At 42.1% G+C, this 23,310-nt stretch overlaps 2 protein-coding genes across 7 annotated transcripts in view; one reads left to right on the top strand and one right to left on the bottom strand.

Moving 5' to 3' along the window:
• Positions 1-438: 438 nt before the first annotated feature.
• Positions 439-22,800, top strand: NTPCR (nucleoside-triphosphatase, cancer-related). 6 transcript variants are annotated; one of them, XR_015258062.1, is made up of 6 exons: positions 439-546; positions 3,038-3,200; positions 4,236-4,332; positions 7,143-7,352; positions 10,717-10,841; positions 12,233-12,355. XR_015258062.1 is itself a non-coding variant. In XM_086743931.1 (6 exons), the coding sequence occupies exons 1-5, from the start codon at positions 513-515 to the stop codon at positions 12,299-12,301; spliced, it is 573 nt and encodes a 190-aa protein (XP_086600057.1). In that variant the 5' UTR covers positions 439-512; the 3' UTR covers positions 12,302-12,317; positions 22,661-22,800. The 6 variants fall into 6 exon arrangements, 4 of the variants coding, with proteins under 4 accessions (XP_086600057.1, XP_086600058.1, XP_086600056.1 ...); XR_015258063.1 differs by lacking the exon at positions 12,233-12,355 and adding an exon at positions 11,289-11,409; XM_086743931.1 differs by lacking the exon at positions 10,717-10,841 and adding an exon at positions 22,661-22,800 and having other exon boundaries at positions 12,233-12,317.
• Positions 19,726-23,310, bottom strand: part of PCNX2 (pecanex 2) — a 160,949-nt gene continuing 157,364 nt past the window's right edge. Inside the window, exons 33-34 of the mRNA XM_086743929.1 lie at positions 22,026-22,474; positions 19,726-19,961 (exon numbers count right to left, since the gene is read on the bottom strand). Of these exons, the coding sequence (XP_086600055.1) occupies positions 19,788-19,961; positions 22,026-22,474 (623 nt within the window). The 3' untranslated portion in view covers positions 19,726-19,787. The remainder of the gene's footprint in view (positions 19,962-22,025; positions 22,475-23,310) is intronic.

Here is a 23,310-nt window from a genome sequence, read left to right as displayed (position 1 = left end):
TTTCTGGGATACACCACGGCAGCGGCCCACCCCTGGGCCGCGCCTCCGAGGCCGCCACAGGCCAAGCAGAGTCCGCCGGCCCTCGGCGTCAGCCACCCGAGGCCTGTGCCCCAAGGAAGGGATTACGGGATTTTGCCGTAATCCCCGCCCGGGGGTTTCCACGGGAGAGGGCCGGGCTCCCCTCAGCAGCCGTCAATGCCTGCCGTCATCGCGCTGCGATGCAAGGCCACAAGAGCCGCCATGTCAGGCAGCGCCGGCACAGGGTCTCGGGGCGGGCACCTCCCGGGCGTCGCTTTGAGGGAGGGCAGCGGCAGCAGCAAAGCTCCGAGCCGCTTTACCGCGGCGGCCTGAAAGACACCGCGCCACGATCACCGGTTCCCCGCGGGCAGAAGGCGGAGGTGCTGCGGGGCCAGGGGCGGAGCGAGCGAGCGGGCGGCGCGGCGCTGCGCTTCCGCCAGCCGGGACGGGTTGGGGAGAGGGAGGAGGCGGAGCGCGGTTTGCAGCTCCTCGCAATGTCCAAGCATGTTTTTCTCACGGGACCCCCAGGTAACGGGGGCAGGAGGAGCCTGGGGAGCGGGGCGAGGGAAGGCGGCGGGGCCGCTGGGAACGCCTTGAGGCCTGGCTGGGCCTGGCCGGCCTTCGCGGGGCCGGCGGGGCTGTGAAGCGCTTAGAGCCCGGGCGAGGCACCTGCTGTCGGGCGCCAGCCCCGGCCCTGGGTGTGAGCGACCTTCGGCGGCTGCAGTCGGGCCCGGCAAGCTGCCTGCGAGCAGGCAGTCGGCCTGTAGCTGCTCTCCTCCCCGGGTGTCGCCTCTTGAGGTCAGAGCTGCTGCATTCGTTAATTTGTTCCTCATGAAACTTCACTTCAGCCCGCAGTCTGATCCCATGTCATATGCTTTGTCCCTGGCTCCCACCTGGCTGTTCGGTACTGAGAGGAGGGAAAAAAAACCTGGACAACTAATCCTGTTTCAATTAAACTGCAGCCATTAATAATTTCTGACCGTTCCTCCCTTCAGTAGTGATTTAGCACTTCCAACCTAAGTAGTGCTCAGTTGTAGGGTAATAATTGGTATCCCAGATGGGCAGGCCTTGACTGAAGCGATGGAGTAGTTTGTCATGGTAGGGGAATTTGGTTATTGTGAGGTAGAGTGGGATACAGCATGAGGGCTGAACTATAACATTGATTAAAAAAAAAAAAGCAAACTAGTTATTATGGTTGCAAAGCTTTCTTTTGTGGTCTGGAAGTAAAGCAGTGGGCCTGATTTTCCCTATGGTGAACCTTTTGCAGATGGCTGTCTTGTCTGGAATTAATTTAAAATGCTACTGCTAGGCTGAGATTGCAATACGTTCCACCTTCATTCTGTCTTTCCATACACTTGAAAAAGGCAGCCCTCTGAGACACGCAGAGGTTAGGCCTGCTTAGGCCTTGTCTCTGCTCATTTAACGGAAACTGAATGTACTGTTTTGATTAGCTAAATGTATAACTTTTAAGATTTCTTAAACTTAGTTTGAATCGTTTCAGCTTTCTGTGGCAATTTACTGAATGAAGATAACAAAATTAGAGATAGTAAATCTACTTTAGCCAAATTAGTATAAATTTGCTTATACTTTCAAGGCCTTTGAAAGAGGGTAGGTACTGATGGTGCCACATTTGTCATTTTATTGTTATTCAAATGCCAGGAATCCCTTTGGCTTTAGTTCTGAAAAGTTTGCCTACTAGTTTGACTAGGTGCCCCTGAAGCCACAGAATATTTTCCCATTGATACTGACTTATGAAAGTTGTTCCTAAATCTGCTTAAAATGTAAGGGAGGAATTTGATATGTGCACGTTGAAATTATTTCTGTTGGCATGTTTAGGCACCTCACATTTAGTCCATATTCCTTGTCTCCAGGAATTTGAAGTTTTATTCTGCAGGATATTTTTTATCTTCTGATTTTTTTTTTACAGCAAAGATTAAAAAAGAAGTGATAACACAAAATTTTGTGAGAGGTGATAAAGTTGAGTTTAAAAGGAGGTTGTCAAGGGATGTACTTGTACAATGGCAAAGGAGAAGAAATCGCTCCTTTGTGGGAACTGAGAGGATGTCTGGAACATAGCCAGCGTTCACATCGTAGAAGGTACATCAGACTGTGCTAGGAGACATCAGGTGGTGAGGATTTTAAGGATCCATCTTAGGATAAGAAGATGGATTAGAGGACCACAGGATAATTCATGTGAGAAGGTACTTCAGGAGGTGTAAAGGAGGGTCAGCTGTGAGGCCAGACCAGGTTGCTCAAGGCTTTATCCAGTTAGGTCTTGAAAACCTCAAAGGATGTGAAGGCTGCATATCCTCTCTGGGCAACCTGTTCCAGGGTTTGATTGTCCTCACGATTAAAAAGCTTTTCCCTGTACCTAGTCAAAACTTCTCTTGCTTCAATTGCCGTAAGAAGTGTGTTTCTGTTGTTGGAAATACTTTTTGCCACATAGGACCTGATATCTCAGGGGCACTGAGTGCTTCCGATTTCTAGAACATCAAAAGAAGTAGTGTGTTCTTTGTACCAGTTAGGCTCCTGGTAATAGCAGTCAGCTTTGACCTTATGATCTAAAAGGGGGATGAACTCAGCTCTGTTCTTAAAAAGTACTGAATAGCAGTGGTAGAGAGGGAGATTCATCAGTCAGTCTTCCAGCTAGCTTGGATATGAGTTGTGTAACAGAATGGCTGTCGTGTTCACCTGCCTTGGGGCAAGCTTTGTGGCCTGCCCCCATGCTCTCTAAGCTAACAAGTTCAGTGGTAGCCTGGGTTATTTGTACCATTCTGTTGTGACTTCACTGTAGAAATCCTTCTTAAAGGATAATAAAACATTACAATGTTAGTACAGGATGAACTTTAAAAGGTGCTCTGTTCTGCCCTACCATTTAAAAAAAAAAAAAACAATTTGCAAGCTTAAAAAGTAATCAATGTTCCTGCTGAACCGAATCATTACTGTGGTGTTTAAAAATGCGCTTTTAGTGTAGAAGAAGATTAATCTTGTGTGCTTTTTGTTTCTTCTTTATTTTTAGGGGTTGGAAAGACTACTTTGATCCAGAAGGTCACTCAGGCTCTAAAATCCTCAGGCATTCCCATCGATGGATTTTACACAGAGGAAGTCAGAGAAGGTGGCAGGAGGACAGGATTTGATGTTGTCACTTTGTCTGGAAAACGAGGACCTTTATCTAGAGTCAGGTACTGAGGTTTTAATAACTGTAAGTGGCTTATTGTTTTATGTTTCTGCTGCAGTCTGTCAGCATGTTAAATGCTCCTTTAGAAGGCGATTTCCAGCACACATATGGCTTTCATGCTCAGGTTCTTTGTTCGGTTCTCGTGTCCGGGCTGATACCTGTGTTGTGTATGTAGACAGTGTCTCTATCGCATAGTTAAATATTGAACATGTACTGGAGAAGGGTGTTCTCTCTTACTCCCTATTTTACACCAGATTAGAGAGGCAGAGGAAGATTTTTTTTTTTTTCGCCAGCTAATTTATGGGGACAGAAGTGGAAAATAAAAGGGAAATTGCATGTAACATTGTCTTAAAGAGCCAGTAACTGGCTCACAAATCCCACATGTGAATTTTAAGAAAAAGAGGGTTTCAGAGTCCCACTAAGAGGGAGGCCTCTGAAGTACCGAGGGGCTCACAGTCTCTCCTGATTCACTAGATTTAGCTTTTTATGCTTTGTACAAAGCTTAGTCTAGGTCCAGTGCTAATATCACACCTCATTCCAACATAGTTGATCTGACCAAATAATTTGCATACTGCTAAAAAAGGAGGTTCACCTAGAATAGTGTGATGCAGCACATGCAAACTCAGTATTTTTCCAAGATTGTTTAAGGGTTTTGCAGCCGATAGTGAGATTTGGGCTGCTGCTGGGACGCTGTCTGTAGTGTCACGTTCCCAGATTCAAAGATCTGAACTGCAGGCATGTATTTGATTTCAGTGCAAATATACCTGCTGCCTTTTAGATCCTGTTGTCCTTCTGTACGATGCTCAAATTTGAGCTTATGTAGTTGTGAAGGTAGCTTATGATACATTTATTATCTGAAATATGCTATCTGCAATATAACTTAATGCATGGTTTACAGAGTTTCTTTCCTTTTCTTAGAGGGATTAAGGAGATTTGACTTATTAGGATAACTTCTCGTAAATCCACTTGAAATGACTGCAGTGAATTCTCACTAAACTCATTACTTAGAAGGAATTATTTGTCGCTTTTTCAAATTCAGTTCTGATTCTTCTACTTCAAGACGTGAATATCGGGTTGGACAATATGTTGTAGACCTTGTTTCATTTGAGCAGTTGGTTCTACCTATGCTGAGAAATGTGAGTATCGTATGAAAGCTGCTGAAAAATGGATGTTTTATGGTAATCAGTGTTGTTGGAAGGCCCTTCTTGAGCACTAGTTTTTGATACGAATAAATGGCCTGTTACTTGGGTTTTGCTAATTCTCATTGACTACAGGATCAAGAAGCTGGAGGGGCAAATCTGGCTGCTTCTCTTGTGCTTATTGTGGTGCTTGAGAGATCGCAGTCCCTTCTCATTCTTGATCTGACATCATCCTATGAGCAGGATCTCCTTGGCCTGAGAGATAGCTGATAGGAAGCTTCTTCCTATGCCACTGTCTTGCATATTGGAAAGCAAACAAAGCGTACGAGTGGCTTACCACGCAGAACTGGGTGGAGTCAGTGGGTCCAAGAAAAAGGCTTTTGCTGCTGCTCTTCCTCCTCACAGCCTTTTTTTCCCCTCTTGTTCCGATTCCCATCTTCTTCCAATAGAAGCATTTGTTTCTAGAGTCCAGTGGTTATTTTTGATTACTTCTCTATAATTACTGGGAGACTGGTAGGTTTTAACTGATAATAGCAAGCTGATAATTTGGGATTTAGCCTGCTGCACAAGGAGTGCTCTGACTGTAACAAGACTTTCCACACAGTCTTTTTCCTATCCTTCTGACGTTCTATTAAAACAGTGCAAGCGATACTACGATTATCTCCCTTTTTCCTTCTCTCTCCTCTCTCTCACTCCAACCTTTCCCCTCTCCAAAATTAAACAAGAACAGATCTGATTTTGGCAATAACATATCACAAATGGTGTGCAGCAGGTGCTGACCTGTACTACTGAAAAGAATCCTGTGGTGATTTTTCTACACTGCTAAAGCTCAAGGGGCCAAGGAAGAAGTGACTTGTTAATGACATTCAAAAGAACAAAAAACCAAAGAGGTGTAAGGAGCAAAAATTAGACTGAGGATCTGATTCTTGTTTTTGTCAAGGAACGTTAAAGTCTGAGAGTAGGGAAGAAAAGATATTGGGGGCAAGGGAGAAAGGAAACATGAGTAAAAGGAGACAATTTTTATGTTTAATTTCACAGTAACTTGATTTACTATGTTAGTAAATAGAAGGATAGTTTAATAAAAAAGCCTTCATTAAGCCGGCGCTGGACTCTGAATCCTTTTAGTACAGCATAAATGTGAAGTCCAGAAGGGATCTTGCTAGAAGGGTGTTAGCAGCACTGAATTTTTCTTGTTGTTATATAGCTATCTGCAAGTACAAGAGAGTGAAGAGAAAAAGAAAAGGGGCCAGCAGGGTCGGACGGTGCATTACCCTGTTCTCTCTGAAAACACTGTTAATCAGTTTTGTGGGAATGTGGTCGTGCATGTAGGTGGCACAAAATGGGAGAGGAGGAGAGTAAGGAAGATCATAGAACTGAAAAAAGAAGAGACAAATTAAGAGTGAGGGCAGGAGAGTCACAGGTACGGTCTGATTTGATCAGAGAGCAGCACAGAGTGGACATGTGCCCGTTTAGTCTTGAGGACAGCTTCAGCTCTTAAGGCTTGGAACTCATTCACTCCAGTGAGAACAGGGGTAGAGCCTAAAATGGATGATCTTTCTGGTTCTGGAAACTTTACCAGGCAGGACTGAGGATTTTTTTCAAAGCAGAATGTGCTGTTTCTCAGTGTGTGACCTAATGACTAGTATTGGCTTTTTACCTCACTGATCTATGAGGGGATTTTAGATAAAACAGTTACTCAGCAGGGACTTAGCTTGAAAAGATTTTAGGATGCATATGATACAGTTCTTCCACTTTCCCAGAAGCAAATTCTTTGCCTTCACGAGGGAAAACATGTCGATCTTTTTTCCTTCTTTTTTTTTTTTTTAGGTTCTGTATAATATGGCTGGTATTGATATATATTAATGGATCTACAGTGATGTTTTGACTTGACTTGAGATTATTTCCTTCTCACTTCTATAAATAATGGACTGCAGTTCTCAGTTACTTTTACCAAGAGAGGGTAGGCAGTGCACTACTTTTTCTGCTGAATAGTTTCTCCATTTTCAGAGTTGCCTTTCCTTCAGCGGCAGTCACTCATGTTGTCTCCTCAACTTCCCTGCTGCTCACACCAATCTGCAGCACAGTACTGTTTGGCACAGTAAACAAACCACAAATGTGGTTTATCTTTAGTATGGTGCCTATCCTACAATCCAGGGGGATTATAGAATAAACTGTATCTTGACAGAGAAATGGAAGATTACTGTTCTGACGTGAGACAGGCTTGGAAACAGCTTGGTTGTTATCCAGACAGCTTTGAGGGAAGGTAGTTGTTTCTGAGAGAAATGCTAGTTTTGACCCTCCTTTGACCCAGCTACAAGAGGACAAACTTACAAATCTAGATTTAATGCAAATCTTTTTTTTTTCTTTTTAAATACTGTGTTTTGTGGATATTGATCTATTCTAAATGCATAATTTGATAGGAGGAGTGAAGTTTTGAAAAATTGGTGACCTTCACGTTGATTGAGAACTGCTAGTAGGCAAAGTGCAGTTCTTAATTGTCAAACAGCTCATATGGGGCCTTTGTGAGAATTTTGCTTTGAAGTAAAACTGATATTATGGATATTTCCTATTATAGTTGGTATTTATGCTGTACATGTATTTTTATATTTAAAAAAATCTGTGCTGAAATAGAAATGATAGATTTCTAAGTCTGTCAGTTACCAGCAGCTTTGACTCTTCCACTTTGACCAGTATTACAATTGAATTGAATTCTTCTGGAAATATTTCTTTTATTAGCATAGAAATTATTTTTCCTACTTGTTCTAAATTCTGTGCTGTTAACAGTCTCTTGATGCGCTTTTCCACAGGTAAACCACGGCAGTGATGCAGAGAAGAAAATTTGTGTCATAGATGAGATTGGTAAAATGGAACTCTTCAGCCAGGCTTTTATTCAAGCTGTTCGTCAAACGCTGACTGGCTCAGGGGCCGTGGTGCTTGGAACTATTCCAATACCTAAGGGAAAGCCACTGGATCTTGTTGAAGAAATAAGAAGTAGGAAAGATGTTCAAGTGTTCAATGTAAGTCATATTTAATATCCTTAAAGAGCCTTCTGTCTAGGTTGCAGGTTTGTATTTGTTTCTGTTTTAAAAACTAATTGTTACTACCAATTGATAGCTGTGAGTAGCTTGTATGAAATAAGTTTTTTAGTTTCCCTTTTATTCTTAATGGGCAGGTGTTCACCTTATTAAAAAAAAAAAAATCACATTTGGCACTTACTGTAGCAGTCTCACACAGCTGGCTTTCTTTGTGAGGGGCTGTAGAAGTAATGATTTAGTTGTTCTAAAAGGTTTTCTTGCTGTAGTATTATTGCTGTATAAGTATTCATTATTCCTAAGAGTTAAATCTTTTAAAGTCCAGTCAGATTTTTATTTTTTAAAGACTGTCTTGGAGAAATATTACCGGTAATCATATTAAAGAAAAAAAAAATAAAAACAGCGGTGGAGTTTGCAGAAATGATTTCTAGAAGAAAAACACTTGTAAATGGAGTGTACTTTCTCTGGAATCGCTGAACCAATTTTGGAATTCATTGTGTTATTTTTACAGACATAATTTTCAGAATATTAGGACCTCAAAGTGCATTTCTCATTGTTACAGGGAGGTTCTCAAAAACTTAACAACCAAACATAGCCTTTTCACAGGAATACACACGTGAGGTTTCCTTAACACCTGTAAGTGTCCTGGATGCTTCACAAAACCAAGCTAAACACAGCCCCCACTCCTTTGATTTATTTTTCTGCTTAGTGTGTACTACTTGTAGTAGAGGATAAAGCCATATATCCAAAACTGAACTGTGCATCTCTATAAATTACCAATTCAGTAAGTGGGACTTACACATCCTGGCTTACTAACAGAGGTAGTATGCTGTAGAGCACTATACTGTTGCAATCTGTTCTTTATCAGATGCAGGTCACTGTGAGAATGCTTGATTTGTTTTTATCCAAGTGAATGAGGAAGGAAAAAATACTATCTCATCGGCTTTATACTGAATGATCTTAAATACTGCAGAGAAAGCAAAGCCTCCATCTTCTTCTTTTCGTCTTCAAAGTGAGATTAACAAAGCTGCAGTGCTCAGAAAAGTTCCTCAGCTTTCTTTTAGTTGGTGGTCCCATTATCATCTTCAATTTCTGGTTTTTAAATTAAATGCCAGTTTAATTAAGTGCTAAAGCAATCCTGGGAGGAAAGACAAGAGAAGATACCGTTCCTCGCATGAGCATTCAACTCCTACTGTTCTTTCAGAGATAAAATGCCAAGGTTCCCACTGACAAGCTGATGTGTGTTACTGAACAGGGATGCACGTGAATGTGAATTTTATATGGCTTGCTTGAGGGAGAACTGGGGGAGAGGGAATGGAGAGTGCCTCACTGAAAGAAATGGTCATTCGGTGCTGAGGCTGCAGTCACGGCAAGGCAATAGTGTGCGTTTGGTCCTCTCCGAGAAGGGAACAGAGTGCTAGAAGACAGCATTTGGCGTTTCTAGGAAGCTTTTGAGGCTTCCTCTGTCTCTTTTTATCAGGTGATGTTCTGAGGGCATGTGCCACTCAACCCTAGATTGTTAGCTGTGTCACCTGCCTATATATCTTTCTCTTAGGTACTGACTACAGCCAGCTACCTGTAAATTTCAATGGAGCAGTATTTTCTCTAGCTAAAAAAACTTTCAAAAAATGAGCCGTCTTGTTTATACTGCTGAGACTAGGATGTGCTGGTTTCTTTGTTTAAACAGAGTTCTCTGGTGAATCCGTTAGCCAAAAGCACGGGTGTGAAACGTGTGACAGACTGCAGGAGTTGAGGTGGCAGAGATCTGCTACGCTGAAGTCTTGTGCAGGAGAGCATCTGTCTCGCTCCAGTGACACTCTACATGCTCTTTCCCAACCGGTTAAAACATGTGCATGAGCAGGAACAGAATGTGCCCATGGGGAGTCAGAGGTGTTACTGGCTGAAGGATGCACTGGATCACCAGCTGTGTTCTTCAAGGGCTGTCGCATGGGGAGAACTTGAATGCCCAAATAGCTCATGGTCAGTAATTTCCTATTAACTTTTATGGTGCCTGGAAGTGTGCAGGAGTAGGTGGCTACCTTCCAAAAAAGTTCTCCCTGCTTTGTCACTTAATGTGGAGTTAGGCTGCATTCAAGTAACTCAGCAGAGTTTTCTCATCCTTCTGTTAGTGTCACAAGGACAGTTCTGATGTTTGACACTGAGTGCATGGAGACAGCTGTTTGGGGTTTTACAGTCCCTTCTGTCTTGAAAGCATACTCAGTTGGTGTAAATGGGCCCAGATGCCCTAAAAGCGGTTGAGAATTTGGTCTCAAATGTTTAATTTATTATGTTTAGAGCATTTAACAATAGGAGCTCCGACATTTGACACATTTTTTTTTCCTTTGTTGCCCAGTTCCATTTTGCTGAAAACTAAACTTTCCAGTGAAACTGCGGAGGCTCTTTTTGCACTGCCTGGGACTGTGTAGTTTTGCAGACACGGTGTCATAAATAGGATCAGATTATCCTTGGTAGCTGGCACATATTCATTTTCTCCCATTTTACCATCTATTGATTTTGCATCCATGAAACTCATTAGTGAAGCTTGGTGGCATATCCCTTAAAAGGCATAAAGAAATGAAATAAATAGTTAAGTGGCTCAGAAGAAGAAAAGATTCCATTTGAACAGACTGTACAAGAGGGGTTTCCCTGACAGGACTTAAAGTTAGCGAAAGAGAGCTTTTTGTCCTCTACTGTTGTCTGCTTGGAGTCTAGGTGGTAGTTTCCTCCACATTACCTAAATGCTTAGTATAAGCAGTATCTACGGTTATTTTCAACTCCCTGTCTCAAAAATCTACCCGTCTGTTTGTACATTCAGTGTAGATACTGGGAGATTTGTTCCCTCTGGGAAAACTGCCTGCACAGAATGTCTCCAGATCTTCAGAGGAGACAGATCTATCAAGCAGGCTTTGTAAAACACTCGTGAAAATTTCCCAGCACTTGGCACTTTCTCTTTGCTGCTCTCACTGGACTTCTGGCATGTAGGTATGGAAAAGGGCTAGATAAAATGTGGTATTGTTTTTCTTGGCTGTGAGACAATGGGAAGAGCTATTAAATGTTCAGAAGGTCCTTTGAAAGTCAGGCTATCAGGACACTTGCTGTGAGATTTAGAGTTTGGCTCATGTGTGCTCTCTGCCTTGTTTACCTTGGGGTGTCTCAATAGCCTTACTGGAGAGCAATTCCATTCTTTGTTGTCTTGCTCTCTTTGTTATTGTGGGGTTTTCTGTTTATCTTATAATAGGTTTGGAATGACACTCAATAAGAACATCAACATTTTCAGGCACATCTTCCTTTCATTCCCTTTTTTGTTGTTTTGTTTTGTTGGTTTTTTTTAATGTCACTTTTTCATCAGGCCCATGTTGATCTGCTCTCTGGAATTCAAGCGGCATAGGCGAGACCACCGTGTTGATTTCCAGCATTTGGATAGGTTGTCTGTTACTGTGAATAGCAATAGGATCCTAGGGCCAAATTCTTCAGGTAGGACTTTCAGCTCATTAAAAAAAAAAAAATAATAATAATAGCACTTTCTCCTATTCAGTATTGACTGTAGTACTGAAAGAGATACAAACCTTCCTGCAGGGATCTTAAATACAGGGAATTAGAATCATAGAATCATAGAATGGTTAGGGTTGGAAGGGACCTTCAAAGGTCATCTAGTCCAACCCCCCTGCAAGGAGCAGGGACATCCCTGACTAGGTCAGGTTGCTCAGAGCCTCATCCAGCCTGGTCTTGAACGTTTCCAGGGATGGGGCCTCCACCAATTCAGTGAAAGCTTGCTGGTAGAGAGTTTTATGCCATGCATAGTGTGGTGTCTCTCCTTCCTCAGCAAACAGCATTTCTCAAACTTTGTTAAAAATATGAACGTCCTTACTTTTTTTTTTTTGGCTCATGTCTTTGTCTGATTTCTTCCTGTCCTCTTTGCAGGGATCTGAACAGTGGGGAAGATTTCTTGAGGCTTTTGCTGACACTTCAGACTTGCTTGTTAACCCTTTCACCACCCTGGCCATCTGCCCATGTTTGGTTGAGTTAGTAATGCAGGGCACTCTGGGTCACTGGGCTCTGTATCAGGACCTGCTCTATCAAGAAGGGGTAATTTACACCCCCCACTGCCCCTCTGACCCCCCACCTCCCACAGCTCTGTGCTGTATTGTTGCTGCACCTGGGAGCTGAGCTGACTAGCAAGTGCTAGCATTTGCTTGGCATTTTACAGTAATCTGCATGTGCTGCAATGCAGATGGGCCCAGCGAAAGACAGGCTGTATGGATTTTCACATGTACTGGTCTTAAAGTCCAACATTTGCATCGACTGGTCAACCAAAGGCGTACCTCACCGTGCCCAGCTTTCTCAAGTAGTCTTGCTTCTTTTTCAAGGTGTTTCTGTCCTGCAATGCTGAAGTTTCTCAGAATGCAGAGTTGTGCTGCTAAGCCTGTTTTAATTTTTTTCATTGTAGATGTTTTTGACTAGGTCTGTCATCCTAATAAATACAGCCCTTTCAAGTACTGAAGGCAGAAGAACTCCACTTCATAGTAGGAAAACTGTATTTGGTCATTGAAAAGGATTTCTAGTAATGACGACAGTACGTGCTGGTTCTTTGAGTGATTCCTGTTAGTTTTTCAAGCCCTGCAAAATAATAATAATATTGCAAAATACCACGGGTAATTAAATAAAAAAGATCACTGAATATTCAGTTACATACGCGGTTTAGCTTATTGTGTTCTCAGTGGCAGAAGGTGGCAGGTGTTTGACACGCAGCATTCCTCCACTGCGAAAGAAATGCACTTGAATTTCTGCTTTGTTTGTTTTTGAAGCATACACTGATATAGAGGTTATTCATCAAATGACATCAGTTTTAATTTCTCTTTCTCTAGGTTAGTAAGGAAAACAGAAACAGCATTTTGCAAGACATCTTGGCAGCTGTGGAATCCTGCAGAAAATGAAGACCTTTTCTTGCCTGTAAACATTAAAGCTTTTATTTTTACAAAACATTACAACATTTTGCGGATGTTTTAGAGTCTGTCCTTCCTGCTTTAGCCCCTGGAGGCTTTACTGGAGCCTTCAGGGTAAGCAAGGTAAAGCTGGTAATACTCTGAAATGTGAAAATGAGATAGCAGAATTCGTTTATTCAGTTCACGGGCTCATCCTTTCAGATAATTGACCAGATGCACGGTTAACATCCAGTTCTAATCCGGGTATATGGAAGTTAGGTGGTCTGACTCTGCTCCTAGTTACACCGTGTAAAAGCAATTAACTGTCAAATCTGTTTGAGATCTCAGTCTTTCAGAGTGTGGTGGGGAGTGTTCTGCCTAGAGAGCAGTTCAGTATCTGGAACTTAGCCCTGGTGTAACAGAACAAAATTCTGCCCAAAATATACATGTGCTCTGCCTGGTTTATTTAGAAATTCTTTGCTGTCTGTGACCCAGCTTGGGTGTGTCCAGATGTGTTTCAACATGAGCACTGACAATGCACGAGGTAGATGGAATAAGCAGATGCTCTCCTCCTACCCGTCTCTCCAGTTGCAGCGTAAGAAGAGTTAATCTAGAATTTCAAGGAAATTTCCTGTAGTCCCAAGTGACGTTTACAGAATTCCACTTCAGGAGGAAAAAGAACCAACTCTACCCTCTCTTAAGTGGCCCCAACAGTAGTTGGTAAGAGGGCTGCATTTTTGGTTTATTTTCAAGTTTCTGATGGCAATCCTGGCCCACACCCAGTTAAAAAAATTACTTCAAGTCCATGAAGTTCAGTCAAATCTCTACTTGTGTTTTTCATGCAGAGTTTATTAAGTTAGGATCAACTTAATACTGCATTTGTCTATATGAATTTTACAGTCTGTTATGTTTATTGATACTTTTTGTTTGGTTGTTTTTTTTTTCCTTATTCAATTCTGTACATGCTTAATGGTGGAATAAGAAGTGTTTGAGAGTATTAGACAATGTGTTTCCCTATGAGGTGTGCAGATGTGTTCAGGAAAGGCGCTACCACTTAATCAGTTTTGCATGTTGTGAAAACAGAATTCCCTCCCAGGTGCACACTTGTTCATTGTATGATTTATAGTCATCTCTGGCTGTAAAAAGTTGTTAAGAATTCAATTGTTTCTTTACTTTTTTCTGTTCAGTTGAACAGCTGTTAAAATGAGCAAACTACTTAAAGACATTTTCAAATATCATTTCAGTTATGTATTTCAGTAAAATTGACACCCAGAGTTGTAGGGGGCTGGATGGGGCCAGGCATTTTTACAGGTGCCCTGGAAACAGCTGGGAGCATGGGAGGAATGTCCTTTCTCTTTCCTCTGTTCAGAACGAGGGTCTGGTACAAACGTTGCCCCTCCACAGACGTAGGAGGTACAGGCCATCTTGAAGGATGCCATGGCCTTATTCCCTGACTGCCCTGTTGTACTACCATTCTGCCTAAATCTGTTTGGGTCCTAGTATCATCTTCATCATATCTGGGAAAAAGAGAATTCCTCTTTGAGTCCCACTCCTTTGAGAATGTACAGCTCCTGGCTGCTTTTTGCAAAATAAGGCTGTGCCCTGAAGGTGTCACTAATCCCTTAATTACTTCAGGCATCTTACTCTGACAAGACACCTTGTCGGAGGTGAAGGACTTGGAACCAAAGAAAACTTTTTCAGGACTGTGTGTGTAGACTTTGAACAGAAACCTCTCTGCACTTAAGTGTTGGATGGCCTACTGTTTCACTGTTAAATTCTCTCAAGCTGTAAAATATGCTGCAAAAGAACAGTTCTTTCAATGATTAAGTAATTACTCAAAGTCTAGCAAGGTTTGAGTGGGACTGCAGTTGAGTTTTAAGTGAGGACTGACCCTTAAAGCTAAATAAAATGGAGATATTTGGCACTTCTCTGTAGACACTGGGGAGGGGAGTTCCTTCAGGAGTGATGTCAGAGTCTAGTTTTCCAAATTCCAGTTCAGCCGGTATTGTTAGGAGTAGTATTTGTTCCTCCTAAAAGCAGATGTATTGCCCTGCAGATAGTGCCATGATGCCTACTGTAGTCCCATCATTTAATAGACTGGGCGGGGGGGGAAGATTCATAACAACAAATTTCGGGAACTTTTGACCAGTGTGCTTATAGTACTTAGAGTGCTTATAGAGCCATTGTTTCTTGGTGCAAGGAAGACCTTTTGTTGTGAGGGTCGTTAGTCACTGGGGAAGCTTCCAAAATGGAGGTGGATTTTTCCTTCACTGGAACTGTGAGTGACATTATCAGCCCTTTTCAATCAAAGGGTATTTTTCCTGCTGACATCAGTGGCTCTTGCTTTCTGCTACCTATCTGAAAACTGGTGAGAGTCTTTATTTTGTTGTTGGTCCTTTTTTAAGCCCATCTCCTCTCTGAGCTAGAGCTCTTTTCAAGAGAAATAAAGAGCAATCTTGTGGTCTGTGTTCAGCAGGAGATCTTAGATGACCTTAACAGTCATTTCTGGCCTTTAAATCTGAGACAGTCCTGAAGAAGTGATTTGCCTGTTTCAAATATACATTGAGTGAGTGAGAAGGTACTATTTCCAACTGAACTTAGTTTTTATGATACCCTGTGTTTACTTTAGAGGTAAAAATTTATTGTCTATTCTTGCACTAGTAAAATATTTGGAAGGCCTTGAGAGCACTGTAACAGCAAACAGAGCATTCACAATTCCCCTGATGGGCCAATTTTACTAATAGCACACATTTGGTGAAAATAACCTCTGATGTACCGGCAAGATTCCAGATGAAAATGTTAGTGCACCTGCAGGTTTTAATTGGTGGAAAAAAGGGGAGAATATGAGGTACCAGTTACTCTCTCAAAGCCCGAGAACCAAGGACGTTTTTGGCAAGGAGGCTTGTAATTCCAACATAAAATTGTGCACAGCATGGAGTAAACAGGGCCTGCATTATTTATCATGCATTAGACAATTTTTGACTTGTAAAACTCTGAGAAAGCTGAATGAGAGAGATGAATCTTTAACACTGGACCTACTGCAAAGTTAATTATAAGTAATATGTCTGTGTTGCAGATTTAAGGATGTACAAGCACTGGTGAAACATTGTAATTAAATACCAGCTCCCCATCCAGGGAGTCATCTAAATATGGCAATAATTGGGTAGTTAAAAAATACACATTGATGAGATGATGGTTATTACATGCTGGAGAATTTCACTGGTAATTCTAATCTTCTAAAATGAGCTGCACAAAATTCAGCTAATCTTTAACTTAAATACCACAGCAAGAGAAGAGCAGTCAGTTGGTGGGTTGAAGCCAAATGCAGATGACATTTCTTGCTTTAGTCTAATAAATAGCTTTTTTAAAAAGCTGCGAATAACATCGCAGACTCCTAAGAACTTCATGGTTTCAGAATGTCATTCATAGATATTGAGAGTATCTGGCCGTCTTGTCAAGGGAAAAAGACTCATTGTTAACATTTGTCTCACATACAATGAATGCCAAGATTTTCTGTCTATGGGAGTGAGGTGAGACTTTTGAACGAGAACTCCAGCTCCTTACATAAAGAGGTTTGTATGACACTTCAAAATGGAGGGAACAGCAGGACCTCCAGCATTTTTATTTCTGGATGAATGGAAACAAACTTTGTACATTGTAGCCATTGCTGTTTCCTACTTTGGTGTTGTGGTGGGAAGGGGCTGGACTGAAGGCCAGGCTGGGGGCCTACTAGGTGATGTGAGCAGTTCAGCAGCCTGTGGCTGGCTTTGGTAAAATGTAACTAAAAGTCTTTTTACCAGATCTTCAGGCCATGTTTTGTCCTTAAGAGTGTAGCACAGCTTTTACTGTATGATATAAACAAGAGCCTATTAGTGAAGGTTTAGGAGAACAAAATGGGAGGGGCGTAGGTATGCCCCGCTTAATGGAAGGGCTGAAGTACTGTGTGTGTGCTTGTTTTACCGTATACTCACTATCCTTCCTGTAGCCTGCTGTACTGTTTGTGTTCCTCTCTGGTTGTGAGGGCCCTGCTGAGCCAGTGTGGATAAAATCACTCCTGATGTTTCTTTTCAGCAATGATGATGTTACCAGGGGTTAAGCAGGGGGCAGGCAGCTAGGGCCTCCATCTCTTCATCCCTTCTGACATTTCTGTGAAAGAACCACAGGTACCAAATGCTCTTGTGGATCGAGTGCTTGATCTTCTCAAAGGCTGCATTCAGCTTGGTAGCGGGACAAAAGCGGCACTGCTTTCAGGTTGCAGAAGCAGAAGGTTCTGGGCTGGCTGAATGGGCATTGGGCAGGCTTCTGCCTTCAGCCTCTCCTGAGTAAGCGACCTGTGCGGCTCTGGACAAATTAAAGTGTAGCACCTGACTCTTCAAAACTGTCACAAAATGGAAGTGCATCTAAAAGGTGTTGGTGGTGGCCATCCTTCTTGCCTCACAGCTGTGGTAAGAGATCAGGCATGTAATGAAGACAAACCCTTCAGCCTGAGCAACTTCAGAGCCAAGTTTTAACAACAGGGTTACTGGTGCTGAGAATAGCATTCCCACAGACTCAGGTGGTTTTTTGGTGCTATGCAGAGCTGTTCTGAGCAGCTACTCTGAGCAGCCTTTATGTGTAAAAGTTAGGTAGGTATTTGTTAGCTTGGTGTGCATCAGAGCCTTAAATGCATCTTCTGTCATGTACAGAGTAATCAAGTCTAGCTCTACCTCATGTAAACATGGGGAGAGGTCTAAGATGTGGTTAATCAACACCACCTCAAATCTAGTTCCAGGTTTTGTTTCTAACCGTCATGTCTGATTGTTCTGTAGAATTGGCCGATATTTAAAAACACTGCATATAGCAGCAGTCTTACTGCAGACTATCTCCAAAATAATGGAAAAATATAACATGGGAGAGTTTGTGCTGTCATCTTTGATTTATATTTTTGTCTTTGTTACTATTGTTAATGGTCGCTCTTGGGTTTTTTTTCAACCCACTATGCTACAGTAACAACTTTAAGGCAAAATAAAAACTCTGTAAGCCATAGCTACGAAAAGGAACTAATTTTTGAATCTCACCTTGACTCCTGCTCTGCACTGCTTGTGTGCTGTGCCTCAACAAAGAAGTTGGTACATGCCTTTTCTGGCAGCCACCCTGTGCAGCAGGAGGCTGGGCTTCATGGCACACTGCTGCCCCCAAGGAGTTACGTTTCAGGGGCCGATGGCTTGGACTAAGTCAGTAACTGTGACGCAGCTGTATTATGTTAGGGTGCAGCACCAGAGGCCATGGAGATGGTAGAATCTCTTACAGAAGATGAGGTGCTGGGGGAAGGTGGTGTTGCTGGGCCCTGGTGCAGCTGGTTCCCAATCTGGTTTTAGTATGCTTGAGTTGGATATATAGAATCATTTAGGTTGATTTAGACTATTGGAGTTACTTATTGTTGATGGAAATTAATTCAAACTTAAGTTAAAGATGTGAAAATTGGAGGCATAAGTCAGACTAACTGAATATGGGAAAGTTTTTAGTGCCTGTTTGCCCTGCCTCCACACAGGGCAGGGTTTAGGAAGACAAAGCAGTGATGGTTTATCTTAGTAGACTGCCATGCAAAAGCCCCCAAGGCAGCAATGGGGTTGGTGGCTGTTAGTAAGAGCCCTCCACCTACCTGTATAACCTCCCTCCTTCATTTGTGACAAAGCACTTCATGAGCAGAGTGGTGGGAGGAGAGGTACTATCTGCCAGAAGTGGACAGAAGGGAGCAGCTGAATTGAATTTCCTCTTCCACATCACACCTGGATGCTGGAGGAGACATTAGTAGGGCCTAAACTGCACTGATGACCATGTGTGTCAGGGGGCAGTGCATGAATACTCTGCTTTTGCCCTTGTGAACATGAGCAGAATTTTCCCTAGGCTGTGCTGAGCTTTAGAAATAATCAATTCCTTGAGATCTGAAATGAAAGAAAAACAATAGATTTCTCAATTCTATAAAGCGGAAAGCAAGTGAAAACAATTCAAAATAAAAAAGTAAACCAAAAAACTGCTGCCACACAGAACATACTTAGATCATTTTATTTTCACTAGGTGTTATTTAGTTCTACTACTTATAATCTTAAGTGTGGCACAGTAGGAAGCTCAGAACGCAACTGTGTATTGCCTAACAGTAATGAGACTTAGCTACAGCATCTTTCCTTAAATCTTTCTTGTTAATTGGGACAACACAGCCTGGCTGCACATCATCGTGTTGAGAATTAGAAACAATCTATGGCAGTTACAGTAAAGAGGAACAGCAAGACACTGATAGCTGCAATTTTTTTAATTAAAAAAAATAATGAGGAGAACACGCGGTTTGTGTTTAGATACTATAGCAGAGGAAGGATTTGTTGCAGCCTTTTGGCTTCCAAAGTAGTCATGCATTCCTGTAAATCAGTGTTTCTCCAGCTCTGTGAAAGCATGGCCTCCCTCTTCGCATCATCTGTCTACGCAACTATTAACGTGGCAGCAGCTCAAGTTTCTCTGGGGGAGGGAAGTCAGAATGCTGTGTAATTACCGGCTACAAGTGTTTATGGACACTGAGCTGTGTCCAGCAGTTAAAGGCATTTAGCTGTTCTCTTCCTAATACAAACACTTCCACACAATAATTAAAGCCTGCTTTGCACTTTCCTGTCCTTGAGGATTCCCCTGGGCCCTTTTGCAACTCCCAAGGGGGCTGTTGCCTGGAATTTGAGAAACATTGCTGTAAACCAAACAGGAGCACGAGATACTACCTAAGAGCAGCTGTGTATGCAAAGCTGCTTTCTTTTCAAATAAGGTGCACCATATGCTTTGAAGGCTTTCCATGCACTGGATACTTTCTTTTCTCACACTTGCCTTTTTAAGATCTGTGTAGCATGGCTTGTTCACACAGTATTTCAGTATGGCTGCATGCAGTATATCAATCTGTGATGCTATGTTGCTATTCAGAATTACCACCTGCATAACATGTTAAAGAAAAAAACTGAGATTTGCTGTCGGAAAAAAATAAATTCAGATTTAGCTCTAATGTTACAGTACATGTACTGTCCTTTTACGTATTCATTGCTTCTGTTCAAAGTTGCCTTTTTCTATGTGTTATATATCAAATGCCAATTAGTTTGCATGCAATCAGCTGTTTAGTTATGGCAAGAAAGAGATATATTCTGTGCTTTTCACTGAGTTGTATTATTATTTCTCACTGTATTCATTTGTGATTCCAGCTGTTCCAGGGGAAGGAACATTAAACAGGTTGTATTCACTGTTCTAGGATTTATAAGAACCTGAGATGAAGTGGCACTGTGTGTTTTTTAGGACATCTTCCAACCCTACCCATGCCAAGGCCTTCACCTGAAGAACACCTGCCCTGTGGTATTCTTGTGTAGAAGTTAGAAAAATAAACATTTGGAGGTTGCTTGTTACATTTGAAAGAATCTAAACCCATGTGTAGCTCCCTGACCTTACTCTGTCTTTAATTCTAAGAAGCCTGTGGCCCTTGGGCAAGGAACACTCCTTACTGCTCCTCAGACAGGCTTTGCTGAGAAGCGGTGTCTTCCAGGGCCATATCTTCTTGGCTGGCCCTTCTGCACTCCAGGTTCTGACTCATGAATATGGCATGGGCCAGACCTGCCTCTCGCTCTGGTCTAGATTCTGTAGCATCAGTTGCTTCGCAGGTCTCAGTGAGTTGCTAGAAAGAAAGAAAGAAAGAAAAAGTTTAGGAAATTTCTAAGTAAGCAAGTAACGCTTCAGCTATTTTTTTAAGTGATAGGTGAAAAAAGTTAAAAATTGATTTAAGAATGTCATTCTGTGAATCGGCATGGGATTCTTAACTTGCATTATTCACAAGGGACTTGTCACCCTTTGTGTAACACATACATTTGGAAAGAAAAGCTGACCAGGAGCTAGAGGTTTAGTACCACAGATGTACATGTATAGAGAGCTGTAAAATAATTCGGATTGAAAAGGACTTCTGGAGGTCATCCAGTCCAAACCGCTGCTCCGAGCAGGGCTGACTTCTAAGAAATTAAATCGGGCTGCTTTGGGACTTGCTTTCTACACCAGATTTTAAATCCAACTTACAAAGAAACCTTTTCATCAAAATTGGAATGCAATTTTCAGTCTGAAAATGTTATGCGCAGTGTCACCCTACTGTAAGGAATCCATTAGTATAAAAGCTTTCCAGAACTGTGCTGTGTTACATTTAAATACAACACTTTGTCCTTACCACTTTCAGATAGGCACCTGGACTCTGAGCAGTTACTTTGGCCGGGACTCACCTCATCTAAATTTAACCATGTAGTCTTAGTGTATCATCTAGGCAGTCAATGCTTCGGAGAGAGATACGAGTGTCCCGGGGGACAATTTCCTCCTGACACCCATAAGGATGAAGGAGATTGTCCTCTCCACTGAATACAGAGGCCACACCAACAATCTACTGAGACTTCATGCCCAAATTTTAGATGGCTTCAAGTTAGATGAGGTGAATCTTACCATTAGTAGTACTCAGTATTGCAGACTGGCTGACTGCTTGCAAATTAGGCTATAAACTCTTGAGAGCTGGAATTACACCTTGTCATCTGATATGTTCAGCTGTACAGGTAGAAATATTATTAATGCTCATTAGAGCAAAAAAGCAGGATTGGACCCAGATAAGTAATGTACAGTCAACTTCTCTTGAAGTTCATGACAGAACTCCAGGGAACTATACCATACATGGTATTTTTGGGTTGAGAGCAAAGTACACACAGGCTAAGGAGCTTTTTTCACTTGAATTTGGGAGAATTCTTTGAAAATTAGGGAAGTTATTCACAGTTCAGAATGGTAGTAACAGAAAAGTGGTTTGGACTTTCCATATCCAGAGTCTTCCCCTGTTGCCAGTTTGGTTTCCATGTGATAGGCCAAATGCAAAAGTCTGTCTTAATTACGTTGTCACTCAACCTGTAGTTGCAGTTGCCCTTTATCTCTAGTCTGTCTTCTCACATTACTGCTCTGTAGTGCTGAGGTGAAAGTTTCAAAATTCAGGAAAGCAACTGATGGCAACCAAAGTTAAATAAATATACTTAAGTAGACAATAAAACAATAACATTACTATGTGCATTGAATTTTGCAGGGAAGATGGGAATAGAACTGGGGGCCGACTGGGAAAGGGGTTGGAAGTTCTTTGTGTGGACTGTTTTGCTGTTAGAAAATGCTGAATCACAGGGCATGCAGATTTCCTTTGGGAAATACTTCCTACAGACTTCCTTTGAGTAACCCTTTCAACAGCAAGGTTTTCGGGTCCTGGATTGAATTTCTGGTCAGAGAGAGGGACAGAACAAGTGCACTGTTCAGTGGGAACCATTCCTCTTTGTGCAAAGAATTAAGGAAGTCCTGTGTAAGCAAGCAAGGAAGGAGCTATTTAATCTGCTTATGATGGTACTCATCACCTGGGCTGCAGGAAATGGAGACCTAAGTCCCTGGTCTGACTTTGCCCCTTTTGCAGTTTCAGGTGCGTGCTTAACAGCCAGTCTGTCAATTACTTACAAATACATCACCACTCTCAGATACACACACTAATTCTGAACTTCTCATTTTGATTGTGATACAACAAAATCCAAAACAAATACCAAAATCCTGACATTGTTTTGGAAAAGACTATTTTCTGACCAGTGAGAAGGAAGAAACCAAACGATGTTGAGGACAGTTCAAGAACCTGACAGGAGTGCAGTACAGCAGCTCACGCTTAGAACTGCTGTTTTGGCTTCAGCCTTACCCGAGTTGCTTGGCTTGCTGCTCTAGCAGATGGACCCATGGCAATATTCATACTGCTGGATGACTGGGTGTCACTGGTGTTACCTCCATCTGCAGCCGAGAGCCCAGAAATCACCAAAGCACTTGAAAAACTTCTCTTGCCGAACAGCAGGCTGAGAGTTGAGCTGGTGGAAGAGGCCAGACTGGACCTGAGCATTGCCGCAGCTCGGTCCTGCACAGTCAGCTGGCCAGCAACGGGAACAGCAGGGGACTGGGAAAACACAGATGTTGCCGAGTTGTGGAATGACAGTTGACTACTAGAAAGCCTTTGGGCAATTTCATGGGCAGATGTAGATGTTTGGATGAAAGGCTGGCGGCTTTCTGCAATTGGTCCAGAGTGACTTGAAGCAGGGGGCCTTTGGTTTAAAGCCGTGTGTGCCTGGACAGACTGACTCCTGGGTTTTCTCCTGCCTTTAAAAGAAAGATTAATATGTTTAAGTAAGTGGCATCCTGATGAACTCCTTGCTATTGACAATGTCCCATGTGTACATATTACTGTTGGCATATTACTACTGGTTTTATCCGCATAAGAATCCCAAAAATAACAGAAATAACAAATTGTTAAACCTATGAACCTTTCTGTGTTTTTCACTACAGGGGTTCTGGCTTTTGGTCAGAATAGCTCCAGTGGTTCTGCACTGCATGAAAAGAGAGGAAAATGAGAAGACACCACAAGGAAACTGCTCTCGTCACAGGCTCACTTCTATTCTGCCACGTACATTTTAACTTGCCCAGTGAACGATTAAGTGTGGTGTTGCTGTATTCCACTCCCCTTTGACAACCACACTAAAGCAGGGGATGTTGACTATCCACCTTAAATGGCTTGGTATAATTAAATGCAAAAATAAAACAAAAAAAATGGCACATTAAAAAGAATTATTCCTGCATATGGGGAGAGAGAATCTGAGAATTAAACCAAGTGGAAGACTACAGCACTCAAACCACAAGACAGTTTTAAAGCCTAATATTAAACTATAGCTGAGTTCCAAGAGTGGTATTTACAGTGTTACCAGAGACTGAAAAGATGTGAACACCCCTAGTTAGGGCAGTCTGTTGGAGGTCTGAATGAGACCCACAAAAGGCTCTTGCCCCATTCTGTGAAGTGTCTCAATGCAGCCACTGTTGGATTTGTCATTCAAATAAATAATTTCTGTATTTCTTATGCTTGCATATTTAAATAGGCATAGAATGAAAATTAAATAATCTTATCACCACTGAACCCACCAGCTACCTGCTTGCACCCAGCA

Source organism: Chlamydotis macqueenii, chromosome 3 (genome assembly GCF_036417535.1).
Source record: "Chlamydotis macqueenii isolate bChlMac1 chromosome 3, bChlMac1.mat, whole genome shotgun sequence".
NCBI classification, from domain to species: Eukaryota; Metazoa; Chordata; class Aves; order Otidiformes; family Otididae; genus Chlamydotis; species Chlamydotis macqueenii.
Note: the sequence above shows the minus strand (reverse complement) of the source record. Positions and strands in the feature narration are given on the sequence as shown.

Excerpts from the sequence above, each read along its gene's own strand:
- NTPCR (XM_086743933.1), top strand. The coding sequence starts at position 513 with ATGTCCAAGCATGTTTTTCTCACGGGACCCCCAG. Across the intron at positions 547-3,037 it reads TTTTCTCACGGGACCCCCAG|GGGTTGGAAAGACTACTTTG; the intron begins GTAACGGGGGCA and ends CTTTATTTTTAG. Across the intron at positions 3,201-4,235 it reads GGACCTTTATCTAGAGTCAG|TTCTGATTCTTCTACTTCAA; the intron begins GTACTGAGGTTT and ends TTTCAAATTCAG.